The sequence below is a fragment of the Triticum urartu genome, chromosome 5A (assembly GCF_056163025.1).
Source record: "Triticum urartu cultivar PI428250 chromosome 5A, HENAU_Tu73, whole genome shotgun sequence".
NCBI classification, from domain to species: domain Eukaryota; kingdom Viridiplantae; phylum Streptophyta; class Magnoliopsida; order Poales; family Poaceae; genus Triticum; species Triticum urartu.
The window spans coordinates 621,701,292-621,726,777 of record NC_141877.1 but is presented as its reverse complement, the minus strand read 5'-3'; the positions used below and the strand labels follow the sequence as shown (position 1 = coordinate 621,726,777).

Here is a 25,486-nt window from a genome sequence, read left to right as displayed (position 1 = left end):
ATGTACATGATAGAAGAGTGCTACTCGTTGTCTCTTGCTTGCTTCTTCTCACATACGTAGGGGAAGGAAGAGCGGCGTGGATGTGGGGCAGAAGCATGGTGGCCATTGCAACTAGGAACACCCAAGCCACGGAGCGAGCTGATGAGTTGTGGTGAGCACCGCTGCTCGGGGAGAAGGGGCAGGCACAACGTCACTATACTATAAAAAAAATCATTTTCATGATGATACGTGTTTGTCATAATAGGTCATGTTTTTTGTCATGTATGTACATCCATGACGATTTTATGACAAAATCAAGATATTGTCATACACGTGTTGTCGTAGAAGTGTTCCATGACAATACCAAAAATATCATCACGGAAATGTCCATTTCCATGACGATAAATGACGCATCATGGAAATATTTTCTTCAATGATAACCGACACGTGGCATCCACCGTAACAGGTCGCCGTTAAGCTATCGGGTTCCGGTTTGGATCCGATAACCCATTAACAGCCTTAACCAATGGGGATTTTTCACGTGTAAAATTCTCATTCGTCGAAGGATCCACATGTTAGCTTCTCGTTGGGACAAATGTCAGCTGTCCACTGGACAGGAGTCGCCAATGAAACGTTGACACATGAGACGGCCCAGTAGAGGCCCATATAGGTTTAAAAACTGGCTCAGGAAAATGCCCGCAAGATTTCGTCAGATCTAATGAGCCGGCTCATTCATTTTCTAGACCAAAGTATGGCCCACATCAGATACGGCCCATTAAAAACCTGCAATATTCTGGGCTAGTTTACGGCTCATATCAGATCCGGCCCATTAACAACATGTAATAGTTTGAGACAAATTACGGCACATATCTGATCTGGTTCGTTAACTGATTTTCATATCTTGGGCCAAATTACGGCCCATAATAGATACGGTCCTTTAACTGCTAATGTGCCTTTGGGCCCATTGGGGGTCTGCTTTGCTCTTCGGTCTCTTAGGGCCCGTTCGGATCCTCTCCATGAGCCAGCTTCCTAGAATTCCTACGTGAATCGATCCCGAACGCTCCAGCTTCGAGGAGCCAGCTTCGCGGAGACGAGGATCCACCCGTGCAATTTTTGCGGAGACGAGAAGCGGCGGTTGGCCAGCTTCGCTAAAACGAGAAGCGGGAGTTCGATGTAATTACAGGGAATGCCACCGCTAAGTTGCATACCGGTTCGGCGAGCCTCCCGATTTATTTTCTTCCGAGCTCTCGTAGGAACCAGCCAGTAGACGTGGGTGCATCAGGGTCATCCACATCCTTCACTCCGAATTGGGCCTGCAGCCCATGTCACCATCTGTGTTCCCTAATAGCCCATGTACACACCTTTCGCTCTAAACAGCCCTATAGCCCAGCGCCAGCGCATGAAAAGCTGGCTAGAGCCTCCCGAACGCACGTAGCTCCTCACGGAAGTTGGACGCTGGCGCACGAAGCTGGAATCGTGGATTTCCTGAACCTGGAGAGCTTCAGAACGGGGCCTTAATGGCCTGTTTAACAGTTCGGCCCGATATTAGTGTCAGCCTTTCAGCGGCCCTGTGTACATATAGGCCTCTTTCGGCCCGGTTTCACTTTCGGCCATTAAAGGCCAGAGTTGCATCTGGGCCTAATTTTGGTTCGTACTGACTTTCGGCCTCTTAATGACCCGTAGTCTTCGTGGATACATTTTAGCCCAAACTGCCTATCGGCCCGTTAAAGGCCCTTGATAGTGTTGGGCCTAATTTCCGCCCGCTATGCATTCGGCCTGCTTCTAGCCCGTCCTGAAATTGGGCCCACCAAGGCCCAACAATATTTCGGCCTGTTAATGGCCCGTCATATCACTGGGCCAATAATGGGCCGATGTATATTCCAGCCTGCTGTCGGCCCGTGATTTGTTCGACACAATTCAGGTTCAATCTACATCTCAACCTGTTAAAAGCCCATTTTATTTTCTGGCCCAATTAAGGCAAGCGGTTTACTCGGCATTTTAAAGCCAAAAAGTAATAGTGGGTCAGATTAAGTCTAGGCCTACTAAGGCCCAAGATGATTGTAGGCCCACGGTTTGGCCCATTCATAGCGATTGGCAGACGATCAGTTTTAGTACCATTTTTTTATATAAACCTGACATATTGGCTAATTGCTATCCGATCGAAGATTACGACCTTTTCTCAAAGCGACGACAACATATACAGCAAATAAGTTACAGCATCGTGACGAAGAATAAACTATTTCATAGAAAAAGTTCACATAACTCAGTTCAAACTTTCCGTGTTTCATAGACAAAGATGATAAAATTCATTTTGCTTGATTTTAAATTTTCTTCCATGCAATTTTTAATTGAAACAAAGGATATACTATTAAAATAAACTATTGAGCAATGAGAAAAGCAAATATTAAATGGACATTTCATATGATAATATAAATAGAATATGAGGTGCTAACCCGAAAGCTACTCACTGAAAAAAAGGGAAAAAAATTAAACAATGAATTAAGAATAGAGTAGGACTAAATGTAAATAGGAAAAACTAATAAAATCAGAAATGTCAAAAAATTAATGGAGCGGAAAAAGGGAAATAATTGGAAGAAAAGTCATACATTATAACAATACCCGCATACTAAATGGTCTGTTTTAAACTACCTCTGGAGTCTTTGCCAGCATCTCATGTCCCTCATCCGGAATTTTTGGCGCGTTTTCATATAATAATATAAATAAAGCACATTTAAATTATTCTTTTAGAATAATCCACTAACTTCATTACTACTCCCTCTATTCCTAAATAGAAGTTTTGACATTTCAATTTAAAGTGCCAAAATGTCTTGCATTTGTGAACAGAGAGAGTAATCCGTAACGTTCAGGGGTTACATCATGGACCCGGAGAAGCCAAGAATGGTTACTCGCCATTAAAGACAGAGCATAGCTGAAAGTACCTTTCTACACCCCGAGCTCAAATGCTCTTGATGTGAACAATAAAATAAAAAATAGAAAAAAAAACTCAAAAAATTCTGATTTTTCTACATACTTTAAGAAATGTTTGTTGTGCATATAAAATTTTATCACGAAATCACATTGGTGGAAGTCATGGCAAAAAAATGGATGCTCTGAAATACATCTGAAAGTAACATTTTCAGAGCATCGATTTTATTTTTTTACCACGCCTTCCACCAATGTGATTTCGTGAAGAAATTTTGCATGCACAACAAACATTTCTTTTTTTTAATTTTTATGGTGTTCACACCAGGAGCATTTGAGCCCGGGTGTAGAAACTCCACGTCCGAGCATAGTGAGCAATATTATTAGCCTCGGACTTGACTTCGAGGACCTTCCTTCATGGACATAACTGACTTGATCAAATTCAGCTATCCTTGACTTGATCTCCCTGATCAATGTAGCGTTGCTTGGGAGCAACTAGTTAACGGGCGCTATTTTGGGAGCCTCGCAACGATCAGCGTCACTTGGCGCGCTCTCAGTCATTCGTCACGTGCCGTGCTCTGGACGTTTCCTTCAGGTTTTTTTATTTTTCTGCACATGTTTTCGGCTTTTTAAACAGTTTTTTTTGGGGGGCGACGTTTTGGTTTTCTCCCGGTCTTTCTTAGCTTTTCGATAAAAAAATCGGGGTACGGTTGTGCTTTAGCGAGTCACGGCCGTGCCTTTCGGAAACGAAAAAAAACGTGTTTTCTGTTTTTTTTTCTTTCGCGAGAGTTACGATTTTGCTTCCACGAGAGGCACGGTTGTGCTTTCGCGAGAGTCATGGACGTACCTCTCGGAAAGGAAAAAACAAAACGCGTTTTTTATTTTTTTTTCTTTCGCGAGAGTTACGGTTTTGCTTCCACAAGAGGTACGGTTGTGCTTTCGCGAGAGTCACGGCCGTGCCTCTCAGAAAGGGAAAAAATGCGTATTTTCTGTTTTTTCTTTTGCGAGAGTCATGGTTTTGCTTCTGCGAGAGGCACGGTTGTGCTTTCGCGAGAGTCACGGCCGTGCCTCTCGGAAACGGAAAAAACGCGTTTTCTGTTTTTTTTCCTTTCACGAGAGTCACGGTTTTGCTTCCACGAGAGGCACGGGTGTGATTTCGCGAGAGGCACGGGCGTGCCTCTTTTGGAAAGGGAAAAAAACCATGCTCCCGGTTTGATTTTTTCGCCCGGGTTTTTTCGTCCGTTTTTTTTGTGAAAAAAAGTTAGTCAAAACCTATCAATATGGGATCTAGTTTTGAAGATCTCGACGCGAGGAATCCAATATGAAAACGGTTCAAGATTTGAACGTACGGTTTAAAAGATAAAACGTTTTGAATAAACGAATCTATGAAAAAAAGAAAAACTTCCCGGTTGCGACAAGTGGCACGCTGTATGTGTGTCACTTGTCGCGACATGAGAAAGTGAAGTGTTCTTTGCTACGAATACTCCTTAATTAGTGATTTTGGCGTTGCTTCCTCCAAAATTGTGCAAGGCAGAGTTTTCGGATGGTAAATGACTAACAAATTGGCCCATTTATTTAGGCCCACGTGCTTCGGAACTACAACGGCCCAAACATAAGCTCGCCGCCGCACCCCATTCTTACCGTCGGATCTGTATCCAACACTCCATAAGAAAACCTTAAGCCTCAGTACGCGCGCGCCTCCGTTCAGTTCGCTCTGGTACTCCCACGAACGCCTACCCGCCGCCCGCCGCCCGCCGGCAGCCGCCTCCGCCCGGCGCGACAGCAACGCGGCCGCCGCCCCCCGCTCCAGGTGAGCGCACTGCCGCCCCATCCCCCGCGCGCCCGCGCCCACAGCAGCCATCTCTTCCATCCTCCCCTTTTCCGCCTAGGCATTCCTCCGAACACCTTCCCTGCTCGCGCGCGCATGGTGCGAGACCAGCGGCCAGAGCGTCTAACCCGTCGTCGTCTTCGTGCAGGGGGTTTTCGTCAGACAAAGGGGCCGAGAAATGCCGCTCGGTGTACGGTTGAAGTGGCGGGAGACCAGCACGGCGAGCCAGCTGAGCGCCAAGAGGGACATGAGCGGCGGCGGGACCGGGATGGCCGGCGGGAAGACGGGGAACAGGAGGGAGGACGCCAGAGGGAAAGGAGGGGCCAGGTTCGGTGGCCGGGGCAATGGGGAGGAGAGAGAAGAGCGCGGCGGGCGTGGGCGCGGAGGGGGTACGGAGCAGAAGCGGTGGCGGAGCGATGCAGGGTCTCAAGGGGACGCCAGGAGGGGTTCGTCTGGGTTTGACAGCAGGAAGAGGAAGGGTGATCATGGCTCGGGGTACGGCGATTACAACGACACGTCGTTTTCTAAACCAAGGATGGACAGAAAGAACCCTTCCGATGGAACCCGTGGGAAGTTTTCTTCTCGAGGAGGCGACGGATTTAAGCCCCGGAGATCTGAAGAGGGTGAATTTCGGCCGATGAGAAGGAGTAGCAGCAATGGTTCTGGTATGGGCAGAGGGGAAGGCGAAAGGTTCAAGCCTCGATGTTCGGAAGATGATGGCTTCCGTTCAATGAGAAGGGATAGCAGCAAGGTTTATGGTGGGAGTAAAGGGGACAAGGGTCGATCAATGGTCTGTATGAATTCACAAGCCTCCAAGTGGAAGAAATTTGACAAAGACATCAGGGTCGATCGTCGAAATGGTGGCACCACAAATGCCGATTTGGATGAGCATGATGCGGGAAGCAGGAAGTCTGATGATTCACAGCAGAATGCTGAAGACAAGCCCCGTGCTCGTCCTACTCGGGTGCTGGACAAAACTGGGAAGAAACTCAGGGTCTATAGGAAGGATTCAGTTTCTGACTCTGAGGAAATTGCTCCTCCTAAGAAGAGAAAGCGAATGAAACTAGATCCTTATGACACATCAAACAAACGGATTGAGGATGCAACTCCCAAACAAGATGGTATGAATGCTATCTTACCTTTTTTTTAGGTGGTGCAGAGGATTGATTTGTGCATATGTATGTATATCATGTTCCATGTGCACGACCCCTCAAACCCTGTGGTGGTGAAAAGGCACCCTCTCATGGATAGTTTTTTCCTTCACCCTGAATTTAGCATCACATTTCTCGTCTGAAGTTCATGTTAACAAAAGAAGAATATTCCATAATATTTAAATGCAGGTATAGAGCTCGGGCAATCAAGAAAATGTAGGGCAACTTATGTATACTACTCGATATGCATGTCTAAATGATATCCTTTTAAGATTAAAAAGAATGTGTACACACTAGAACCACTTACAAGTTCTAGTTTTATCCAGTCTGTGCCATTCCCCCCTTTTAGAAATATATTTGCATGCTTTGTTATGTAACACTGTTGATTCAAATCTCTTCTTTCAACTGATAACTTCTCAAAATTGCTACATATTTTAATTGTTTCCTTAATAATATGAAAACTTTCCTGAACTTCTTAGTGCGTTCACCCACTTATAATTTCTGTACTTATTTGAAATTTCTGGTCTTATGAGGAAAGTGTCTAATTATCCATCTGATGCTTCTGTTTTAATATCTCCATTTTCTTTCTTTCTTAGTTTGCATAACAGAGAAGATTCCAGAAAAGAGCACACCTGAACCTGACGAGACTGAAATGTCTATAAATGCTAAATTTCGTGACATACAGCCAAGTTCTTCAATCCTTTCATATGTTGAAGATAATGTATACACGAATGCCTCCTCATACCTCTCTTTTGACTCTTTCGCTCTATGGATGCAATTATAACATCATTTTACTGTTCTTTGCAGTTACTTGGTCGTAGGCGTCTAATTGACATAAAAAATGCTGGCTACAATACCAAGCTTTCTGCTCCTCTGGATAATGTCCCCTTCTCAACCAGAATTGAACGTGATCGGATAGAAGACACTGTAAGAACGATAACATATAATCAGTGCAGAAAGTCGTATGTTTCTCTTGTTTTAGTCAGTTATTTTTTGCTACTATATGATTTTAGGTTCTATATTGTATGTTCTGTTGATTTTCAATCCAATTTTAGTTATTGTTGCTCACAAGAAATCATCAACAGGTGTTCAGAAATAAGTTGGACTTTTTTGCCGCTGCAAAGATCCCATCATCTTTCCCTCCTCCCACAATTCCAGAGATAGCATTTGCAGGTAAATATCCTAGGAAGGAATGCATGCTATTAGTTCCATCTCCCCTTATTTCTATGGGAAGTTGTCTAATCATGTCATTTTGATGGGCTGTGTCTGAATTCAGTTTATGTCATATCCCCTACAATGTTTTGCAAATACTGGAGCAAATATTTGTATTAAAATGTGTGTTTTGTTAGTTCAATGGCATTATCCTACCAAGACATTGATGATGAGTTGCTCATTGAAATTTTGTAGCAAACTAACCTAGCCTCTATTTTGATGTCTGTTTCAACTTTCGGCCATTTTATGTTCTGCTCACTTCGTCACCTTATCATGGAACTCATGAATCTTTGGTTATTTATTATCCACTAAACTATTGGTGAAACAGAAACTTCACATCTTATAGAAGGCCTTTTTTACTATGACAAACTTCAAATCATATCCTCATGCTTTAGTAAACTACATTTAGTATATACTATCATTTTGCATTTAGTATTTAGATATTTTATGCTAATTGTTTTATCAAAACAATGCTTTCTTTGGAGTCTGTAACTCTTTACTGAATCAAATATAACATTGAACCTATCTGTAAATCCCTGTTACTTAAAGTGTTTCATATCTGCATTAACAACTTTGTTTTCTTACTGAACTGAAATTCAAGGGGTATCAAATGTTGGGAAATCCTCACTACTCAATGCACTTACAAGACAGTGGGGTATTGTGCGAACATCAGATAAGCCAGGACTTACTCAAGTAAGTTGAATAAACAATTAAAGCTTTCATTTCTTCGTCTACTTATCAGTGTTCAAATTGTTAATTTGTTTATATGTATAACATATTACTTCTGAATCACAGAGTATAAATTTCTTCAAGCTTGCATCAAAGTTATGCCTTGTTGATTTGCCCGGATATGGTTTTGCTTATGCAAAGGATGAAGTTAAAGAGTCTTGGCAGGAGCTTGTAAGTATCCAATCTGAATAATAGCCTTCTCATGAATCATGTCGCCTTGCATGCATGAACTTGGGATTGCTGACATCTGGTCTCACTGTCTATGGTAATTTATTAAAATTCTAAATTTTATTGTAAATACTTGTAGATCACATAACTATTGTACATTGGTAATGAAATTCCTTAAGTTCTTGCTCTACAACTTTTATGGGGCTGCTGCTGATCTCTCAATTTAATACAAAATTGAACATCTGGTTTGGATGTCTTAACTGAGCACAATTTCAAATCAAGGGGGCCAAGCAGCTTTACAATTTGTGTTTACGACCACATAATTAGATGAATTATCTGGTCCCCATGCAGTATTCTTGCAGTTTGAATATAACCATTGGCTCTGTCTGTCAAAGATATCTCTTGTTCTATTTTTGCCTATTGATTATTGTTATTCTTAGTTCTTACAAGCACTCTGAAATTTGTAGGTGAAAGAGTATGTTTCAAACAGGGTTGGTCTGGATAGAGTGTGCCTTCTTGTCCACACTAAACGTGGAATGAAACCATTGGACTACGAGCTTATAGATCTAATGGAAAGGTTTGTTTAAATCCTTACAGAGGCAGTGTTATCTACTTTTTTTCTCTCTAATGTAGTAATGTTAAGTGGTTTTGCAGCTTTGCAATCTTAATTGAAGTACATCACTGTCAGTGCAAAGTTAAAAAAACCTTAGCTGTCAGTGCAATCAAATTCATTGATTAGAATCATGCATTTTTTTCTTGAAATACATTGTTTGATCAAAGCATTTGCTTGCGTTTTGGGTGATATACATAGTGGTGTTACCTTTGTGACCTTGATTGAAGTGCATCACTGTCATTGTAAAGAAAAACTCAAAGCAATCAAATTCAATAATTAGAGTAAAGCATTTTTGCTTTGAAAGCCATCAGTTGGCCAAAACATTTGCTTAGATTTTGGGTGATATATAGATAGTGGTGTTACGTTTGACTCTGTGAATGACATCTCCAAATACACTGGCAGATACAAGACACCGTACCAGATTGTATTAACCAAGACTGATTTGGTTTTCCCTATAGACGTCGCTCGCCGTGCCATGGAAATCCAAGAGGTTCTCTCCCTCCCTTCCTCCCATGTGCGTTTTGATTCATTGCCTGACCTTAACCCAAAACCGCTCATTTCCTCCACCACAGAGCCTCAAGAAGAACAAGTCGGTCGTAAAGCCCGTGGTGAGCTCCTGAACCATCTGATCATCTCCAATCTGTTATACCTGCTCCTGAACCATGTCATTCTGATACCGCGGTACATGTCTTGTAGATGATGGTGAGCTCCAAGACGGGGGCGGGCATACGCAACCTGAGAGGCGTGCTTGGGAAGCTAGCTCGCTTCATCAAGCCGTAGGGAGGCGATCGCTTAGCCTGGAGTGCGTGATTCCGGGAAAGATAAATGCCCAAGTGGTTCGGCTTTTAGGCCTTGAGGTCCTTCCTTGCTAGGATGGGATATGACGCCATGTTGTATCTAAGATTTGGATCACCGAACCATTTCCCTGTCTGAGAGAAGATTCTATCATTTAGAGGCTACTAGAAGGATACTGTGTGGTTCACTGGGCTGTTTTTCTTTTTTTGCGAAGTGTATTTGCACTGTTTTAGCAAAATTCATGTCTTAAATAAACTTCTACGCTGATTGAGGGCAGTGAGTACACAAATTTAAGTATGGATGTGGTACAGAACCCAGAGCTTCATAAAGGAAGGAAAATACAGCGTGTCATTTCAGAATTTCCCTTGAAAGCTAGATACAGCTAACATGTTAACACCTTCTCAGGGAACAGATTGTGCATTTTTATGCATTGAGGTGCTGTCTCTCTATATATTGCTAAATTGTGGGCGTTTTGGTGACCAGGCTCCATGGAGCCTGAAACTTCTGGAAAAAAAAATAATCAAAATTCATATTTTTTCGGTTTCAAAACAATCTGAAAAATATATGCAAATATACCAGGACGAAATGTACATGTGTGTAAAAATTAAGGATGCGACCTGTACAAAAAAACAAATTCATGGACTTATGGGGATTAATGTGTTAAAAAGACTTAGTTTTGCTTTTTCCTGTTTTTGCAGAGCCCTCAGTTTAATGCATTTCATCCTGAAAATTTACACATGCATTATGCCATAAAAATATGAATTTTGATGAATTTCGAATTTTGCAAATGGATGCCTTTATGGAGCCCAGCCTCTAAAATTTTCAGCTAAATCGTAGACTAATTTCGAACTCAGCCTCCAAAAATTTCAACTAAATCTTAGACTAGAAATCAATTTCGTGGTGGCTGGGCTCTCATTTCTCTTTCCTCTCCATTAGAGGGCACGACATGATGCCAATAGACTCACTGCAGAGTAACCCCAGCCAAGCTTGTACCCTAATGGAGCTGAAGATAAGCGGATCCAAACTTCAAACGATAGCTACTACATCGACGGAGAGATAGCTACTACCTCGACGAAGGGGAACCGGAGGACAATGTGTTCTGGCTCAGGAAAAGTTGCTGCCCGGCTGTTTAATCATATTGCCAAACGGCAGCAAGGTAAAGTTGGAATCTGCGGTGTGCAATCTCCAAAACCAATTAAGTCATTTTTCACTCAGCACTGTTCACTACTAAGAGGACTTACGCACTGACAGGATTCAAATCAGTCTTGAGAGAAATAAAAGATGATATGATGCATGAACGCAAAACCACAAGGGGGGCATCCCCAGACAAACCAAAAGGTTCTCTCTGATATAGATAGCAGTGAAATTGTCAAAACATAAAGACCTGATCACAAATTGTGCTTGACCAACCAACTTTCAGTACAACCGATTGCAGCAAAAACTAGGTAGAATAGTTCAATATCCAGAGACGAGTAAAACTAGGACTGGCTCCATATCATGCAAGCATTCCCAAACTAGACACGGGGAGCAGGGGCACCAGGAACGGCACCAGCGCCAGCGGGCGCACCACCAGGTCCACCAGGGCCGCCAGCACGGGGCGGGCCACCCTGTCCAGGCCTCGGGCCGTCATCCTACAGTCAAGTTACCAAAACAAGTCAGTGAAAAATGTAATAGACATAACAGAGGCAACCAAGAAGAATGATGAAAAACAGATGAGAAACAACAATAGTCATTCAAAAATGTCACATCAGCTAATGATCAGCTAGAAACAGAACGTCTTAGCAGACAAAGTGAAGGAGATGGTTATATAAATGTCCCATCCGTTAATGATCAGCTAAAAACTGGAGGTTTTAGCAGACAAAGTGAAGAGGATGGTTATCAGATGTAAGGGACGGCTTCATCCCATAGGCAATCTCACTTGTTATAGCCAATGGGGCAGACAATAAGTCCCACAATCTGATGAATTTTTAAACATGTTCTAAGCAGACAAATAAAACACCGCAACCCGGTACCAACTGTAAAAAGTATTAACAAATGAGTGCATTGAGGAGGTCATGAATGAAAGAAGTAGGGATCAGTCATCAAAGATAGGTCTGCAATGCAACAAGACATGTTTATCTATGCTTCCGTTGACGCATCCATTGCGACATATACACAGAGAATGCAACGCCAAAAGCAACACTAGGACAGTACTGAAATTTTGTTTCAAATGAGTGCAATGAGGAGGTGGTGACTGAATTAGGTAATCAGTCATCACACATATGCCTGCAATGCACCAAGACATGTTTATTTATGCTTCCGTTGACGCATCCATTGTGACATATACACAGAGAATGCAACGCCAAAAGCAACACCAGAAGAGTGAAGAACTAATCATGGTGCACTACTCATCATGAACTTAAAACTTCTATCTAACAGTTAAAAATATATGGAACAGCATACAAGAAAACTTCAAAACTTAGTTAAAGCGAAGAACATATGGTTGCTAAAATCATACCCTGCGCCTGAAACGCTGCGGGGGCTCACGGTTCCTCCTGTTCTCACGCGAGCGGACACGGACAATGTGGGCATGGATGGCACAAGACACACAGTGGTGCACCTTGGCGTACAGCTTGGGAAGCACATATCCTGGACAAAAGAGAATCAAAATGAGATGTCTTCAGTATGCAGTTACTAGTGACTAATAATATCTGTCAAGTTGAAATGTAATAGTTAGCAAGAGACTGTACCATCATGCACACAAGCCTCCTGCACATCTCTCACAGCAGCCTGCTCCACGATGTTCCTCACCAAGAAACGCTTGATAGCCTTGTCCTGCACAAAATAAGAACTAATTGTTAGATACCAACCATCTTTATCGATATAAGTAACATAATTTGACATGTACCAACTGTTGACTAGAGAACAATTCAGACTAAAGAGACCCTAAAACTAGTAACAGTCGTATAAACATCACTGTACCGGCCGGATAAAAACACATCTAGACGGCAAAATCCCTCCTCGAACATAATGTCAACCGCAAACCGCTAGAGCAATAATATACAGATCGCACCATGGAAATAACACTAGCACAGATCCTCGTGCGTGCACTGATTCTTCTACCACTAAAGCAACCTGATCTACCCACTGCTACGAAATAGCATCACATCCAGGAGGGGAACAGAAGAGAAATGATGGCGCTCATACCTTGGGGCAGCACTTGGCGCAGTTGGAGCAGCGGATGTACTTGACGTGGCCGCGGCCGTGCTTGTTGCGCCCGCCGTTCCTCCGCTTGAACGTCTGCAAAACACGGCGGAGAACGGTGAGACGGGGGCAGGCGGGGAGCGAGATCCGACGGAGGAGATCCGAGGACGGCGGGTCTTACCATGGTCGCTTCGCGCCGCTAGGCGGGGGGTGGAGGCGCCCGGGAGAGGGGAGGAGGGAGGCGAGGCTCTAGGGTTGCGGCGGCGGCTTGGTGGGAAGGGTTGAGCGAATGGTGCCAGCTTTAAGTAGGGCGAATGCTGGGCATTTGTGGACCGTCAAGCGGCTCTGCGGTCATGGGCCTGGATGTCGTATCGCTTTTCGGAGCGCAGGTTGGGCCGGCATCTAAATGTTCTTCGTGTGGCCGGTTATCACTGGCCCATGGTCTTTTGTTTTCCTAACTACGCTTCTATGTCAAAAAAGGAAAGAAAAAAAAACTACGCTTCGAGAGTGTCTTTGTTGAAGTCAGACTGGACAAGACTTGCCTGCTCCCGCTCGTGCGCCCATACGTGCTCCCGCATACGTGGCTTGATTTGATTGGAACAAAATAAGGTCCGGCCCCACCCCGTTAAAATCAGAGGAGGGATGATTAGATTAGGAAGGAAAAAGAAAAAAAATTGTCATAGGATAAAGTGGGAGCACGGATGGGAGCATGTGAAGGGAGCATGTAAGCCGGATCCAGTCAGACTATCCGAGCATCTATATTTCACCCTGAAAAAAATTTAAAACAAATAAAAATTAGGAGCTTCCAAAAAACAGCCCCTTCCTGCCGAAAAAAGTAAAGAGATTTTGCTTCCGGATACAACCCTACCCCTCACAATACATAATCTTTTGGCGGTATGAAACCTCCCAACCAAATTGCCAGTGCCCATCCTCGGTGTCCCTCCGACAACACCGTCTATGCTAGGGATCATTCCCGCTCTTCCCTCTTGCTTGCAGCTGCTGAAGAACCCTCTCAAGTTATTGTCGTGGCCACCTCCCACCACGAGAGCCATGCTCGCGGACATCGTTGGACACTGCGCGGTCTCTCGAGGTCCTTCACACCCTTTTAGCCTCCCGTGTCGTGACCGGGAGCCCCCGCAAGGCTACCAATCGACTTTCAGCGCCTGGGTGCCTCTCTCTAGCCATCACATACTCGACGCCACTTCCCGTCGCTGCCACACGATTTATGTGGTGACACACGCAGCGTGTTTGACTAAAAGTCCATAAGCTGACTTTTTTCCCTTGTGAGTTCCTATCTGAAGATTCAAGATTTCATCCATTTGAGGAGACAGAAAATGATGCCGGCGTTGATCATTCAAGTGGAAGAGAGAAAACTAGGCATGGTTCTTAATCAGTTATCTGTGTATTCATCGCAAATAGGGCAGAAGGACGTACAAAACTAATGATGGATTGCGTTGTGGACCTGTTGTTGTATCCAGAGATGCTTTTAGGCAACTTCCTAGAATGTTGGGGGAACTCACTAGTGCTGGAAAGCCTAACTATGGAGTTGCAAAAAGGCCTTGCTCGAGTTGGCACCCGATGCCATCAATATGGCGCCAGTGTTAAAAAATAGTGATGGCATTGGATGCCAACGTGAGCAGTATTATTGGTGCTCATGGCGTGCCACATTTCCAACGCCATCGCTATAATTTCACCTACCGGCGTATCTTGTTATATGCACGCCACCTACATATTCTGCAAAAAAATATTTTGCCACACAATAGAGCATTTTGCACCTCACATTGCAATAGCACACATGAAACGAGACAATTGACCAGCAATAAGTTTAGCGATAGCTAAACTTAGTAGTGAACGATCACTTAACGACACAATCTCACAAATACTAGCTAGCTATTATTTAGTCGTGGTCAACATGCACTACAAGCAAACTAATATCTAGTAAGCTGTTTACTTAAGAGACCTACTGGCATCGATGAGTCAGCCGTTTGAGGAGTAAAAAGATTATGCTTTTGAGATGGCATTGGGGTTGATCACTCAAGGGGAGGTGAGGGAAATTATACATGGTCCTCGAAATAATACTATACCAAACATAATAGAGATTACATCCTATATCAAGTAATGTACCCTAAGACATTTTCCAAGCAACATTTTAGTGTGACGAGGGAGTTCATTGTGTGCATTGTAACCGCTGTCGAAAAGAATGACTATGAGCTTAATGAAACACATCTTGCCTATCTAAATATATGCAAACACAATCCATGCATTTATTGAAATGCATTGATGGATGAAAGACCCACAAACTCATGAGCAACTCGGAGACGATCTTGTGAAGCGCGTGTGGGTATTTTGTGAGCAATAGTTCATCATATGTTCATCTTATTTGATTTAGAATTTTCGCTTGATTTGGACCAAAATGTTTCTTCGGGATGGGTTAGATATGCTTTGAGGGGTATACTATGGTTACCTACAAACAACACCAGCGGAGCTACAGCAAGGCCATAAGGGTCGTGGCCCGCCCAGACTGGGGTGCTCCAAGAGATCATGGAGTGCTCCAAGAGAGATTCCTTGCCATTAAGCACATCACAGACTGTACATCTGCTGGAATTAAAGAAGCTTTGGTTAATGTGTTGGAATGTCATGGTTTGTCAAGAGGCTACGTGGTCAGGGTTATGATGGGGCTTCAATTATGAAAGGGGAATTCAATGGTTTGCATAAATTGGTAAGAGATGAAGCTTTGTATGCATTCTCTATATGCTCATTGCTTTGCTCACCAGTTGCAATTGGTGGTTGTCACCGTTGCTCAATGTAGTCCTGCTATTGTTGATTTCTTCAATTATATTCCCTCAATAGTGATTCAAGTGTGTTCATCTTGCAAAAGGAAAGATGCATTACTTGCGAAACATCAAGATGAATTGCATCAAGAATCTAATATAACAAGACCATGAGATACTCGTTGGGGCTCACATCTCAAAACCTTGCTTCGTATATTCACAATGTGGAATGTTGTGGTGAATGTGCTAGGAATTGTTGCGGTTGATGCTCGGGAACATACATGCCAAGGTGGATCTAGAGGTTTGCTTAAAATCATAGAATGATTTGAATTTTTGTTCATCATGTTGTTCTTAATAACTTGTTGAGCAACACAAATCACCTATCCCAAACTTTGCAAAGAAAGAATCAAAATATTGTTGAGGCCATGTGTTTGATCTTGGATGTGAAAGAAAGCTTGCAGGACATGAGGGACAATGTTTGGGGGTCTTCATTTTGCCAAGCCAAGAACTTTTGTGGAACACATCATATTGATGTGCCAAACATGGATGATCTTGTTGGAACAATGGGCCAATCTGCTCACATTAAGAGTAAGGTGACTCGACTTCACTATTACAAGGTTAGCATATTCAATGTTGCCATTTATGCAACTATCACTGATATGAATGTCCGATTCAATGAAGTTTCCACCAAGTTATTGGATTGCATGTCTTGTCTTAATCCAGCAAACAACTTTGCAAAGTTTTACGTTGACAAACTTATCCGTCTTGCTGAAATTTATGATGAGGACTTCACAGAAGCTGACCGGATGTTACTAAGAGTACACCTCCCAATATTCCTTATGGTTATTAGGAGAAGTGATGAATTTAATGGATGCCGGGATGTGTCCACACTTGCTCGGATGATGATTGAAATAATCAACACACAACTTTCCAGTTGGTATATCGCCTCATTGAGTTCACACTCATTCTTCCTGTAGCCAGTTCATCAGTTGAGCAAATATTTTAGGCAATGAAGGTCGTCAAGACAGACTTGCGCAACAAACTATTAGATGATTAGATAAATGATTTAATGGTGTGCTACTGTGAGAAAGAGATATTCAGAAGCATTCATGGTGACAAAATCATGATACAATTTTAGGAAATGAGTTGTCGGAAAGGACATTTGCCTCATGAGTTTAATGTGATTCCTTAGAGGTATAGATGTTAGTGTTACTAGTTTTAATACTTAGTTGTGCATGCCTTATTGTTGTATCACTAACAAGTGTGCTAATTTGGACAGTGGCTTGTGGTTGGTGACTTGAGCGGGAACTTGGGCATACATTTCTATAATTTGGTGCGGGACTATTCTATAACTACAATACCACTAGCTAAATACCCCTGTGTTGCTACAGGGAGAAACAATATTTGAAGAGTGGTGACACATGATCGATTGTCCTATTGGGGAACGTAGTAATTTCAAAATTTTCCTACGCACACGCAAGATCATGGTGATGCATAGCAACGAGAGGGGAGAGTGTGATCTACGTACGCTTGTAGACCGACAGCGGAAGCGTTAGCACAACGCGGTTGATGTAGTCGTACGTCTTCATGGCCCGACCGATCAAGCACCGAAACTACGGCACCTCCGAGTTTTAGCACACGTTCAGCTCGATGACGAACCCCGGACTCCGATCCAGCAAAGTGTCGGGGTAGAGTTCTGTCAGCACGACGGCGTGGTGATGATCTTGATGTACTACCGTCGCAGGGCCGGCCCCTATTGGCGCGCCAGGAGGAGTCCTCCTCCTAGTAGGAGTAGGACTCCTCCTCCTAGTAGGAGTAGGACTCCTACTAGGAGGGGGAAGGAAGTGGGGAGGGAGAAGGAAAGGGGGGCGCCGCCCCCCCTCTCCTAGTCCAATTCGGACCAGGGGGAGGAGGCGCGCGGCCCACCCTGGCTGCTCCTCTCTCTCTCCACTAAGGCCCATATGGCCCATTACTTCTCCCGGTAGGGTTCCTGTAACCCTCCGGCTCTCCGGTTTTCTCCGAAATCACCCGAAACACTTCCGGTGTCTGAATATAGCCGTCTAATATATCAATCTTTATGTCTCGACCATTTCGAGACTCCTCGTTATGTCCGTGATCACATCTGGGACTCCGAACTAACTTCGGTACATCAAAACTCATAAACTCATGATATAACTGTCATCGAAACCTTAAGCGTGCGGACCCTACGGGTTCGAGAACAATGTAGACATGACCGAGACACGTCTCGGGTCAATAACCAATAGCGGAACCTGGATGCTCATATTGGCTCCTACATATTCTACGAAGATCTTTATCGGTCAGACCGCATAACAACATACGTTGTTCCCTTTATCATCGGTGTTTTACTTGCTCGAGATTCGATCGTCGGTATCTCAATACCTAGTTCAATCTCGTTACCGGCAAGTCTCTTTACTCGTTTCGTAATACATCATCTCGCAACTAACTCATTAGTTGAAATGCTTGCAAGGCTTATGTGATGTGCATTACCGAGAGGGCCCAGAGATACCTCTCCGACAATCGGAGTGACAAATCCTAATCTCGAAATACGCCAACCCAACATGTACCTTTGGAGACACCTGTAGAGCTCCTTTATTATCACCCAGTTACGTTGTGACGTTTGGTAGCACACAAAGTGTTCCTCCGGCAAACGGGAGTTGCATAATCTCATAGTCATAGGAACATGTATAAGTCATGAAGAAAGCAATAGCAACATACTAAACGATCGGGTGCTAAGCTAATGGAATGGGTCATGTCAATCACATCATTCTCCTAATAATGTGATCCCGTTAATCAAATGACAACACATGTCTATGGTTAGGAAACATAACCATATTTGATTAATGAGCTAGTCAAGTAGAGGCATACTAGTGGCGTTTGGTTTGTCTATGTATTCACACAAGTATTATGTTTCCAGATAATACAATTCTAGCATGAATAATAAACATTTATCATGATATAAGGAAATAAAATAATAACATTATTATTGCCTCTAGGGCATATTTCCTTCAGTCTCCCACTTGCACTAGAGTCAATAATCTAGATTACACAGTAATGATTCTAACACCCATGGAGCTTTGGTGCTGATCATGTTTTGCTCGTGGAAGAGGCTTAGTCAACGGGTCTGCTACATTCAGATCCGTATGTATCTTGCAAATCTCTATGTCTCCCACCTGGACTAGATCCCGGATGGAATTGAAGCGTCTCTTGATGTGCTTGGTTCTCTTGTGAAATCTGGATTCCTTTGCCAAGGCAATTGCACCAGTATTGTCACAAAAGATTTTCATTGGACCCGGTGCACTAGGTATGACTCCTAGATCGGATATGAACTCCTTCATCCAGACTCCTTCGTTTGCTGCTTCCGAAGCAGCTATGTACTCCGCTTCACATGTAGATCCCGCCACAACGCTTTGTTTAGAACTGCACCAACTGACAGCTCCACCGTTTAATGTAAACATGTATCCGGTTTGCGATTTAGAATCGTCCGGATCAGTGTCAAAGCTTGCATCAACATAACCATTTACGATGAGCTCTTTGTCACCTCCATATATGAGAAACATATCCTTAGTCCTTTCCAGGTATTTCAGGATGTTCTTGACCGCTGTCCAGTGATCCACTCCTGGATTACTTTGGTACCTGCCTGCTAGACTTATAGCAAGACACACATCAGGTCTGGTACACAACATTGCATACATGATAGAGCCTATGGCTGAAGCATAGGGAACATCTTTCATTTTCTCTCTATCTTCTGCATTGGTCGGGCATTGAGTCTTACTCAATTTCACACCTTGCAACACAGGCAAGAATCCTTTCTTTGCTTGATCCATTTTGAACTTTTTCAAAACTTTGTCAAGGTATGTGCTTTGTGAAAGTCCAATTAAGCGTCTTGATCTGTCTCTATAGATCTTAATGCCCAATATGTAAGCAGCTTCACCGAGGTCTTTCATTGAAAAACTCTTATTCAAGTATCCCTTTATGCTATCCAGAAATTCTATATCATTTCCGATTAGTAATATGTCATCTACATATAATATCAGAAATGCTACAGAGCTCCCACTCACTTCCTTGTAAATACAGGCTTCTCCAAAAGTCTGTACAAAACCAAATGCTTTGATCACACTATCAAAGCGTTTACTCCAACTCCGAGAGGCTTGCACCAGTCCATAAATGGATCGCTGGAGCTTGCACACTTTGTTAGCTCCCTTTGGATCGACAAAACCTTCCGGTTGCATCATATACAACTCTTCTTGCAGAAATCCATTCAGGAATGCAGTTTTGACATCCATCTGCCAAATTTCATAATCATAAAATGCGGCAATTGCTAACATGATTCGGACAGACTTAAGCATCGCTACGGGTGAGAAGGTCTCATCGTAGTCAATCCCTTGAACTTGTCGAAAACCTTTTGCGACAAGTCGAGCTTTGTAGACAGTAACATTACCGTCAGCGTCAGTCTTCTTCTTAAAGATCCATTTATTCTCAATTACTTGCCGATCATTGGGCAAGTCAACCAAAGTCCATACTTTGTTCTCATACATGGATCCCATCTCAGATTTCATGGCTTCAAGCCATTTTGCGGAATCTGGGCTCACCATCGCTTCTCCATAGTTCGTAGGTTCATCATGATCTAGTAGCATGACTTCCAGAACAGGATTACCGTACCACTCTGGTGCGGATCTTACTCTGGTTGATCTACGAGGTTCAGCAGTATCTTGTTCTGAAGCTTCATGATCATCATCATTAGCTTCCTCACTAATTGGTGTAGGTGTCACAGAAACTGGTTTCGGTGATGTACTACTTTCCAATAATGGAGCAGGTACAGTTACCTCATCAAGTTCTACTTTCCTCCTACTCACTTCTTTCGAGAGAAACTCCTTCTCTAGAAAGTTTCTGAATTTAGCAACAAAAGTTTTTCCTTCGGATCTGCGATAGAAGGTGTATCCAATAGTTTCCTTTGGATATCCTATGAAGACACATTTCTCCGATTTGGGTTCGAGCTTATCAGGTTGAAGCTTTTTCACATAAGCATCACAACCCCAAACTTTCAGAAATGACAACTTTGGTTTCTTGCCAAACCATAGTTCATAAGGCGTCGTCTCAACGGATTTTGATGGTGCCCTATTTAACGTGAATGCGGTCGTCTCTAGAGCATAACCCCAAAACGATAGCGGTAAATCAGTAAGAGACATCATAGATCGCATCATATCTAGTAAAGTACGATTACGACGTTCGGACACACCATTACGCTGTGGTGTTCCGGGTGGCGTGAGTTGCGAAACTATTCCGCATTGTTTCAAATGTACACCAAACTCGTAACTCAAATATTCTCCTCCACGATCAGATCGCAGGAATTTTTTTTTCTTGTTACGATGATTTTCAACTTCACTCTGAAATTCTTTGAACTTTTCAAATGTTTCAGACTTATGTTTCATTAAGTAGATATACCCATATCTGCTTAAGTCATCTGTGAAGGTGAGAAAATAACGATATCCGTCACGAGCCTCAACATTCATCGGTCCACATACATCTGTATGTATGATTTCCAACAAATCTGTTGCTCTCTCCATAGTACCGGAGAACGGTGTTTTTGTCATCTTACCCATAAGGCACGGTTCGCAAGTACCAAGTGATTCATAATCAAGTGGTTCCAAAAGCCCATCAGTATGGAGTTTCTTCATGCGCTTTACACCGATATGACCCAAACGGCAGTGCCACAAATAAGTTGCACTATCATTATCAACTCTGCATCTTTTGGTTTCAACATTATGAATATGTGTGTCACTACTATCGAGATTTAATAAGAATAGACCAATCTTTAAGGGTGCATGACCATAAAAGATATTACTCATATAAATAGAACAACCATTATTCTCTGATTTAAATAAATAACCGTCTCGTATCAAACAAGATCCAGATATAATGTTCATGCTTAACGCTGGCACCAAATAACAATTATTTAGGTCTAATACTAATCCCGAAGGTAGATGTAGAGGTAGCGTGCCGACCGTGATCACATCGACTTTGTAACCATTTCCCACGCGCATCATCACCTCGTCCTTAGCCAATCTTCGCTTAATCTGTAGTCCCTGTTTCGAGTTGCAAATGTTAGCAACATAACCAGTATCAAATACCCAGGTGCTACTGCGAGCATTAGTAAGGTACACATCAATAACATGTATATCACATATACCTTTGTTCACCTTGCCATCCTTCTTATCCGCCAAATACTTGGGGCAGTTCCGCTTCCAGTGACCAGTCTGCTTGCAGTAGAAGCACTCAGTTTGAGGCTTAGGTCCAGGTTTGGGTTTCTTCTCTTGAGTAGCAACTTGCTTGCTGTTCTTTTTGAAGTTCCCCTTCTTCTTCCCTTTGCCCTTTTTCTTGAAACTAGTGGTCTTATTGACCATCAACACTTGATGCTCCTTCTTGATTTCTACCTCCGCAGCTTTCAGCATTGCGAAGAGCTCGGGAATAGTCTTATTCATCCCTTGCATATTATAGTTCATCATGAAGCTCTTGTAGCTTGGTGGCAGTGATTGGAGAATTTTGTCAATGACGCAATCATCTGGAAGATTAACTCCCAATTGAATCAAGTGATTATTATACCCAGACATTTTGAGTATATGCTCACTGACAGAACTGTTCTCCTCCATCTTGCAGCTATAGAACTTATTGGAGACTTCATATCTCTCAATCCGGGCATTTGCTTGAAATATTAACTTCAACTCCTGGAACATCTCATATGCTCCATGACGTTCAAAACGTCGTTGAAGTCCCGATTCTAAGCCGTAAAGCATGGCACACTGAACTATCGAGTAGTCATCAGCTTTGCTCTGCCAGACGTTCATAACATCTGGTGTTGCTCCAGCAGCAGGCCTGGCACCTAGCGGTGCTTCCGGGACGTAATTCTTCTGTGCAGCAATGAGGATAATCCTCAAGTTACGGACCCAGTCCGTGTAATTGCTACCATCATCTTCAACTTTGCTTTCTCAAGGAACGCATTAAAATTCAACGGAATAACAACACGGGCCATCTATCTACAATCAAACATAAACAAGCAAGATACTATCAGGTACTAAGTTCATGATAAATTTAGGTTCAATTAATCATATTACTAAAGAACTCCCACTTAGATAGACATCCCTCTAATCCTCTAAGTGATTACGTGATCCAAATCAACTAAACCATGTCCGATCATCACGTGAGATGGAGTAGTTTCATTGGTGAACATCGCCATGTTGATCATATCTACTATATGATTCACGCTCGACCTTTCGGTCTCCGTGTTCCGAGGCCATATCTGTATATGCTTGGCTCGTCAAGTATAACCTGAGTATTCTGCGTGTGCAACTGTTTTGCACCCGTTGTATTTGAACGTAGAGCCTATCACACCCGATCATCACGTGGTGTCTCAGCACGAAGAACTTTCACAACGGTGCATACTCAAGGAGAACACTTCTTGATAATTAGTGAGAGATCATCTTAAAATGCTACCGTCAATCAAAGCAAGATAAGATGCATAAAAGATAAACATCACATGCAATCAATATAAGTGATATGATATGGCCATCATCATCTTGTGCTTGTGATCTCCATCTTCGAAGCACCGTCATGATCACCATCGTCACCGGCGCGACACCTTGATCACCATCGTAGCATCGTTGTCGTCTCGCCAATCTTATGCTTCCATGACTATCGCTACCGCCTAGTGATAAAGTAAAGCATTACAGCGCAATTGCATTGCATACAATAAAGCGACAACCATATGGCTCCTGCCAGTTGCCGATAACTTGGTTACAAAACATGATCATCTCATACAACAAAATTTAGCATCATGTCTTGACCATATCACATCACAACATGCCCTGCAAAAACAGGTTAGACGTCCTCTACTTTGTTGTTGCAAGTTTTACGTGGCTGCTACGGGCTTAAGCAAGAACCAATCTTACCTACGCATCAAAACCACAACGATAGTTTGTCAAGTTGGTGTTATTTTAACCTTCGCAAGGACCGGGCGTAGCCACACTCGGTTCAACTAAAGTTGGAGAAACTGTCACCCGCTAGCCACCTTTGTGCAAAGCACGTCGGGAGAACCGGTCTCGCGTAAGCGTACGCGTAATGTCGGTTCGGGCCGCTTCGTCCAACAATACCGCCGAACCAAAGTATGACATGCTGGTAAGCAGTATGACTTATGTCGCCCACAACTCACTTGTGTTCTACTCGTGCAAATAGCATCAACACATAAAACCTAGGCTCGGATGCCACTGTTGGGGAACGTACACTACTAGGAAAAGGGCTACTAATGACGCACCAGTTTTGCCTACTAATGGCGCATCACTCGTGCGCCATTAGTATCACGCCACTAGAATTTTTTACTAATGGCGCACCACTGGTGCGCCATTAGTATCTGGTATACTAATGGCGCACCTGGTAGTGCGCCATTAGTTTTGCCCACGGTGCGCCACTAGTGTCTGCTATACTAATGGCGCACCACACGGTAGTGCGCCATTAGTAACAATTTTTTTATTTTTTTTCTTAATCTCATGTCACTATTTCACCTATGAGATATCCAACACATATATATATACAACAAGCATCCATATAACAATCATAGCCAACACACAAGTTCCATCATATATACATACATAGCCAACACACAAGTTCCATCATATATACATACATAGCCAACACATAGTTCCATCGTCATTGTCAGGCACCACCACCATCGCGAGGCCACCTTCAGGCACGACCATCGCTAGGTCATCCTCAGCCACCTCCATCTCTTGCCCATGGTCAGCCACCACCATCTCTTACCCTTGGTCAGCCACCACCATCTCTTGCCCTTGGTCAGCCACCACCATCTCTTGCCCTTGGTCAGCCACCACCAGCGCTAGGTCATCCTCAGCCTGATGCCCATCGTCATCCTGCATCTCCTCATCCCCACTCTGCTCCTCTTCTCCTGCACTCCAGTCCGGATCATCCTTCTTGTTGTCTATGCTGCTGCCAGAATCGCTGCTGCTTTCGCTACAGCCAGAATCGCTGCTGCTTTCGCTACAACCATGGTCGCTGCTGCTTTGGCTGTAGCCATTGTCGCTGCTGCTGCTCCCATTACCTGTCCAAATGCAACAATGACCGTTAACAATCGATGTGAGACAGAGCCAAATGTAGAGGAATAAGAAGAGGCAGAACATACCGGCATCATAATCTTCAGCGTAGCGCATGCGACACATAGTCGCGTTGAACACCTTCACGATGAGCATGGTGGCGTCGTCGTCGTACATGAAGAGAAGGAAGTACCCCAGCTGCAGGTCGTAGGCACGGTAGAACTTCTCCCACCCACGAGACAAGTACATGTGGCCCTCCTTGATCACCAACTCCACATCCCACAGCCTGCGAAACCCGCTGCCGGCCTGTCGTAGCTTCACATTATTTGGCGGATCTTCACCCATTAGCATGTTCATAAAACTGTCAGGCAGCCTCTGTAGTTTGGGACAATGAGTGATGTAGGCAAACAACAGATATCATAATGAGATGGGTGAAGGGGAGATCTCTCGTTTTATATACCTGTGTCATGGATGATACTGAAGTCCCAAGTATGATAGTGAAGAACTCGGAAGTATCCAACTCATACTGCGGTGTCGCAGAGCGGCGGTGGCTGCTTCCCGCCATCTCTGATAAGCAGCAGAAGAGACCAATTAGTACCCTTACAACAGATCATAAAACATATGGAGTACACTGTCTATTTCTTCTATGCTATCAAACCTAACAAACCTACTGGACAACATACAGGTATAACCGATACAACCAAACAAGGCAAGGTATTATACAGATAACATTTAGATTTCTTTACTTGAAAAGGACAGACAAAATATACCATAGACCTTTCTGTAGTGGAAGCACAAAATATCAATTGACCATAGACCTTTATGCACTAGAACCGAACAAGGCAAGGCAAGGTATTAAGACAGATGTGAACACATGAGATAAAATCTAGAGATGTGAACACAAAAGATAATAAGAACTACTCGTCATCATCACCAATATTGTGACCAGTGTGATCTTCATCATCACTACCATATTGCATCATAGTTTCATCGTGGTCATCCTCCTCCTCGCTTTC

At 43.4% G+C, this 25,486-nt stretch overlaps 3 protein-coding genes, 1 non-coding gene and 1 pseudogene across 4 annotated transcripts; 2 read left to right on the top strand and 3 right to left on the bottom strand.

Moving 5' to 3' along the window:
• The first annotated feature begins 4,562 nt into the window (after nt 1–4,562).
• On the top strand, nt 4,563–9,710 carry LOC125511124 (P-loop containing nucleoside triphosphate hydrolases superfamily protein). Its single transcript, XM_048676411.2, has 11 exons — nt 4,563–4,711; nt 4,878–5,850; nt 6,477–6,601; nt 6,688–6,807; nt 6,966–7,053; nt 7,694–7,785; nt 7,888–7,992; nt 8,457–8,566; nt 9,005–9,092; nt 9,175–9,210; nt 9,299–9,710. Exons 2-11 carry the CDS (start codon nt 4,908–4,910, stop codon nt 9,380–9,382), a joined length of 1,791 nt encoding a protein of 596 aa, XP_048532368.2. The 5' UTR covers nt 4,563–4,711; nt 4,878–4,907; the 3' UTR covers nt 9,383–9,710.
• A 1,016-nt stretch (nt 9,711–10,726) lies between these two features.
• Nucleotides 10,727–12,919, bottom strand: LOC125511125 (small ribosomal subunit protein eS26). Its single transcript, XM_048676412.2, has 5 exons — nt 12,762–12,919; nt 12,584–12,676; nt 12,127–12,211; nt 11,895–12,025; nt 10,727–11,028 (listed from the first exon to the last, which is right to left on the bottom strand). Exons 1-5 carry the CDS (start codon nt 12,762–12,764, stop codon nt 10,912–10,914), a joined length of 429 nt encoding a protein of 142 aa, XP_048532369.2. The 5' UTR covers nt 12,765–12,919; the 3' UTR covers nt 10,727–10,911.
• On the bottom strand, nt 11,207–11,309 carry LOC125511872 (small nucleolar RNA snoR99). The gene has a single exon (XR_007285144.1). It is a non-coding gene; the product is annotated as a small nucleolar RNA snoR99 (small nucleolar RNA).
• A 2,654-nt stretch (nt 12,920–15,573) lies between the features above and the next one.
• Nucleotides 15,574–16,543, top strand: LOC147973448 (uncharacterized; annotated as a pseudogene).
• A 149-nt stretch (nt 16,544–16,692) lies between these two features.
• On the bottom strand, nt 16,693–25,035 carry LOC147973447 (B3 domain-containing protein Os03g0212300-like). The gene is made up of 4 exons (XM_087524685.1): nt 24,931–25,035; nt 24,560–24,845; nt 24,425–24,478; nt 16,693–16,736 (listed from the first exon to the last, which is right to left on the bottom strand). The coding sequence occupies exons 1-4, from the start codon at nt 25,033–25,035 to the stop codon at nt 16,693–16,695; spliced, it is 489 nt and encodes a 162-aa protein (XP_087380811.1).
• Nucleotides 25,036–25,486: the final 451 nt, after the last annotated feature.